This window comes from Mirounga angustirostris, unplaced genomic scaffold (genome assembly GCF_029215605.1).
Source record: "Mirounga angustirostris isolate CCGP_5_RB_7025 unplaced genomic scaffold, mMirAng1.0.hap1 SCAF_15, whole genome shotgun sequence".
Taxonomy (NCBI): domain Eukaryota; kingdom Metazoa; phylum Chordata; class Mammalia; order Carnivora; family Phocidae; genus Mirounga; species Mirounga angustirostris.
In genome coordinates, this window is record NW_026991723.1 from 92,087,039 (window position 1) to 92,091,827 (window position 4,789).

General features: G+C 62.4%; 1 protein-coding gene across 1 annotated transcript; it reads left to right on the forward strand.

Annotated features, from left to right (window-relative positions):
* The first annotated feature begins 1,352 nt into the window (after positions 1-1,352).
* Positions 1,353-2,905, forward strand: LOC123849281 (epididymal-specific lipocalin-9-like). The gene is made up of 5 exons (XM_045881901.1): positions 1,353-1,448; positions 1,730-1,866; positions 2,010-2,083; positions 2,425-2,535; positions 2,850-2,905. The coding sequence occupies exons 1-5, from the start codon at positions 1,353-1,355 to the stop codon at positions 2,903-2,905; spliced, it is 474 nt and encodes a 157-aa protein (XP_045737857.1).
* The last annotated feature ends 1,884 nt before the right edge of the window (positions 2,906-4,789 follow it).

Below are 4,789 nucleotides of genomic sequence, written 5' to 3' on the forward strand. Positions count from 1 at the left end.
CTTCAGGGGCGCGACAAGTGCCAATAACAAGTGAGGGAATCGAGGGAGTGGACAGATACACCTGCTCTGTCCTCACTGCATCCTGAGACCACACTGGGGAAGCAAGCCCTCAGACAGGAAGTCCCACGACCCCATGCCCTGCAGAACTCACGCCCCTCCTACAGGTCAGACTCACATCCTTTAAATTATTTTGCACCTGCTGAGTGACAGAGGGAAGCGGGTTTAGGTGGAGGGAGAGGGTTGTTGCCTCGGGAGTGAGTTGGTGAATCAGATAGAGAAGGGGGTCCAGCTCGGAACAGGAGCCCAATAGTGAACAAGGAGGCCCAACAGGGGATGGGACATTGACTGAGGGGCTACGTCAGGTGCGGCGTCCCGGATGCCACACCTGAGCGGGACAGAAGTTTGGAGGCAGCAGGGGCCATGCAGGGGCCAGCCAGTGGTTGGCAGGGGCAGCGGGTGGGGCAGGCCGGCCCCACTGTCTGTCTGGTATCTGCAACCCCACCTCCGCCGCCCGCCGGAAGGGGGCTTCCTGAGAACTGGTAGTCACTGTCATCGCAAACCCTGGAACAGTATTCAACCGGTGCACGAGCTGTGATCTGGTACTTTTAATAGGATTTGGTGTCCAATGTCCCGGTCAGTCCACCTGAGGCCCTCTGCTGGCCCTGTACCTGCACGCAGCATGGGGAGACGGGGAACTTTCCACCACTGCCCTGGACCCTGGCCAGGAAGGGGTCAGGGTGGAGGCCAGGCCCACATCTATCTGAATCCACGTCTGTGCTCTCCAGACCCCAAACCCCGAAGAGTCTCCTTCTGGCCCCACCACCTGGGGCCCCCTCATGTCCCCTCCCCTGGGATTCATCCCTTACAGGGCTCTGTGGACCTTCACTCCAAATTCACAGTCACATCCTCAAGGCCAGGACGGCCCACACGGTATCCTGCATGGCACCTACACGCTCTCGAATCCAGACGCCCAGGCCCAGGCAGGGATGGGCGCCCTCGGGGCTATCTGCCGCCCAGCTCCAGCAGCACAGAGAGGCCAGGGAGGCCCCAGCGTCACCCGGGGCCCCTGCAGCCGAGGGTTCTGGCCCAGGGCCCCCGGCTGACCTGACTTCCCCTTGCGGTTCTGACCCAGACGGACACTCTGTCCAAGCAGATTGCAGGGTGAGCCCGTCGTTGGCTCCAGGACATCCGAGAGCCGTGGGAGGTGGTGGCAGTGGTGGTGGCCTTTGGCTGTGTTCCCAGCGTGCAGGGGGGGAGGACAGGCAGTGCTGGGGGCAGGGGGGGGGCGGAAACCACAGGGCAGAAAGGGGTATAAGGGTGGGGGGCCGCGGGCGAGGCACCCACCAGGAGGAATGGCACTACTCCTGCTGAGCCTGGGGCTGAGCCTGGTCTCCGCCCAGGAGCTCAACCCCCGAGCCATTGTGCGGAGGAGCTATGACATGGCCAGGGTGGGTCTGCGGCCCGGAGTCCGGGCCTTCCCCTGGGGCCGGGCTGCAGGGCCCCCGTCCTCCCGCCATCTGGGGTCTTTGACCTGGGAGGAGGACACGGCTCCTGGAAGGGCTTGCTTCTCCTCCCCCAGCTGTGATGGCTACAGGGATCTCTGGGAGGGCAGGGAGGGTAGGACCCTGGTTGGGAGCCATACACCCAGGGGCCCAGCCCCAGGAAGGAGGCACCAAGAAGTCCCAGGGCCGCCACCCAGTCTCCCTGCCCATCGGGGCCTTGTCTACAGGTTTCGGGGGTCTGGTATTCAGTGTCCATAGCTTCCGATGACATGAAGCGGATTGAGGAAAACGGGGACCTGAGGGTCTTCATACGGAATATTGAAAGCTTGAAAGACGGCGGACTGAGGTTCCATTTCCTGTTCATGTGCGTGCCGCCCATCTCGGCCGGGACTGGGGAGGACGGGTGTCCCCCCGCCCCCACCCCGTAGAGCGGGAGGGCAGGGCTGCACGCTGGGGCCGGGCTCGGGGTGCGGTTCGGCTGCCCGACATCACCCCCGCTGGTTTCAGGGTGCACGGGGAGTGCGTGCAGGTGGCCATGGTCTGCGAGAGGACAGAGAAGGACGGCGAGTACACGGTCAACTGTAAGTGCATGGGGGTCTTCCCGGCTGGCGGCAGCGCACTCCCCTTCCTCAGGGCCTTGGCCGTCTCCTGGTGAGCTCTGACTTAGGGGATCTTACGGGGCCCTGTGACAGCTTGACCGTGCCGTGAGAGGACCAGCCTGGCCCGGGCCCCAGGGAGGCAGGTGCGCCCTCCCCTGAGCATGCATTGTTCTACCAACAATGCCCAGGGACCTCTGCCGGTGGCACCCCCCTCCTGCCAGGGGCCACCAGCCCACCACGACACAGCATGGCCAGTGCATAACCCGTGGGGGCCGGGGGCCGGCAGGGGCCAGGGGGCCGCTCTGAGCCGAGTCTCCACACAGATGAGGGCGACAATAAGGTGCTCCTGTTGGAGACCGATTATAAACTGTACATCACCTTCTATCTCCGGAACATCAGGAACGGGACAGACACCAACGTGCTGGCACTCTATGGTACCACCTCCTGACCCCTCCCATCTGCCGGGGGGGAGACTGGCTAGGGCCCTCGGGGACCCCCTCCTCTGGGCCACACACGAGGCTCCCACCTGCCTGTCTACACACGGTCAAGTCACGTCATGGAGTGTGGGGGACCCCCACCTGGCAGGGCCCCATCTTTGCTCACGGCACCCCCCCTTCGGCCGCGGCGCTGCCCAAGTCCCCCTGGGACCTCCTCTGCACACCGTCCCGAGCAAGCAGTGAGGGACCCCAGCCCCTGCTGTTCTGTCCTCAGGACGGGTGCCGAGCCTGAGTCCCAGCTTCCTGAACAGATTTGAAAAAGTCTGCAGAAAGTACGGACTGGGTCCACAGAACATCATCAGCCTGAGCAACCAAAGTAGGTCCCACCACCTTCTGCACCAGCAGCCTTGGGCCGGGAGGGCCTGGGGCAGGGGTGTTCCGGGGAGCCCCAGGGTCTCAGGGCTGGGGGATGGACACCCCAGTGAGGCTCCATCTGAGAGCCAAGCTCTGTCTTCCCAGATACCTGTTTCAAATACAAGAAGTAGAGGAACCCACCCAGGCCTTTTGGTGTGTGAGCTTCGGGGGGGGGGGGGGGCTGGTGGGGCAGCACAGGGTGCTGTGGGAGGAAGCTGGGTGCAGGCGTGGGGCCGCTTCTGCAAACCCATCCCTCCCCTGCCTTCTGGGGTGGTAGCGTCCGAGCACACGTGTCAATGTCCTGGGGCCACCATAACTACTGGCCACAGACTGGGGGCTTTATCACCACAGAATTCACTCCTCCCAGCTCTGGAGCCCAGAGTCCGAGGTCAAGGTGGTGGGGCCGCACTCCTGCCAGAGACTCTCCCAGCATCTGCAGGCTCCACACACCCCTGGGCCTGAGGCCGTGCACCTCCAGTCTCTGCCCGTGTTCACACGGCTTCTGCTCTGTCTGGGTCTCTCCTCTTCCTCCTCTTATAAAGACATTTGTCACTGTATTTCGGGCCACTGGATAATCCAATATGATCTCATTTGAAGGTTCTCACCTTTTTTTTTTTTTAAGATTTTATTGATTTATTTGAGAGGGGGGGGGTAAGCAGGGGGAGCATCAGGCAGAGGGAGAGGGAGAAGCAGGCTCCCCACTGAGCAGGGAGCCTGACATGGGACTCAATCCCAGGACCCTGGGATCATGACCTGAGCTGAAGGCAGACGCTTCACCAACTGAGCCACCCAGGCGCCCCTCAAGATTCTCACATTCATCACATCTGCAAAGACCCTTTTTCCAAATAAGATCACACCCACAGGTTCTGGAGGCTGGGACTGGAATATGCACATATTTGGGGGGCCCCACTCGGCCCCCAGTTTCCTTCTCTGAGCTGTCCTCCTTCCTCAAGGGCCAGCCATGTCCCAGTGACGCTCACCCCCCACCCACGCTTCCCGGGGACCGGCCCTCCACAGTGGCCTCCTCTGAGAGGCGAGGACCCCACGGCACCTCCAGGAGGGGCGCGAGGTGGAAGGCGGTGACCGCCTTCCCCCTCAGCAGCTGGGACATGGGACCCCCGCCACGCCCCATGTTTGCGGGTACATGGAGAGTTCCCACCAGCCCACGGTTCATCCATTCATGGGTGAGAAGTGCTTGCCCCTTGGATATTCATCCCGGAAATATGGAAACGAGCCCACGAACACCTATAGGCAAATGCCCACAGCAGCCGTGCTCACGGTCTCCGGCCTGGAGACGGCCCCACGCGCCCCGCGGAGGAACAGCTGTGGTCCCCGCGCTTCGGGACGCGGCTCGGCGTGGACAGGAAGGAGCCTGATGGTCTCAAGGCGGCGGTGCTGAGTGATAGCTCCAACCCCAGAAGGCGACACTTTAGGATTGCCTTGGCCCAACGGTCTCGAAAACCACAGAAACAGAGAACCACTCTGTGACTTCCAGGGCTTAGGGGTGGGGAGGGGGTGCGGCCTGAAGGGGGTCCCCACGAATCTGGACTATGGTGGAGGGTGTGGGAACCTGCGCACACCAGGAAAAGCGCACACCTGTAGACTCACACTCACACACACCCCGCAGTGCAGGTGAGCTAGGCGGCAGGGGGTGTGGGTGGCGCCAGGGCCCGCGTCGGGGGGACGGCGGGCAGGACGGTGGCATCAGGAGGACAGGTGAAGGGCACCAGGGGTCTCTTGACTCGTTCTCACAGCTGCGTGTGAGTCTACAGTTACCTCAAAATAAAAAGTTAAAAAGAGAGTGTGTGTCCTTCTTTCCAAGTCAGCCCAGAAAATG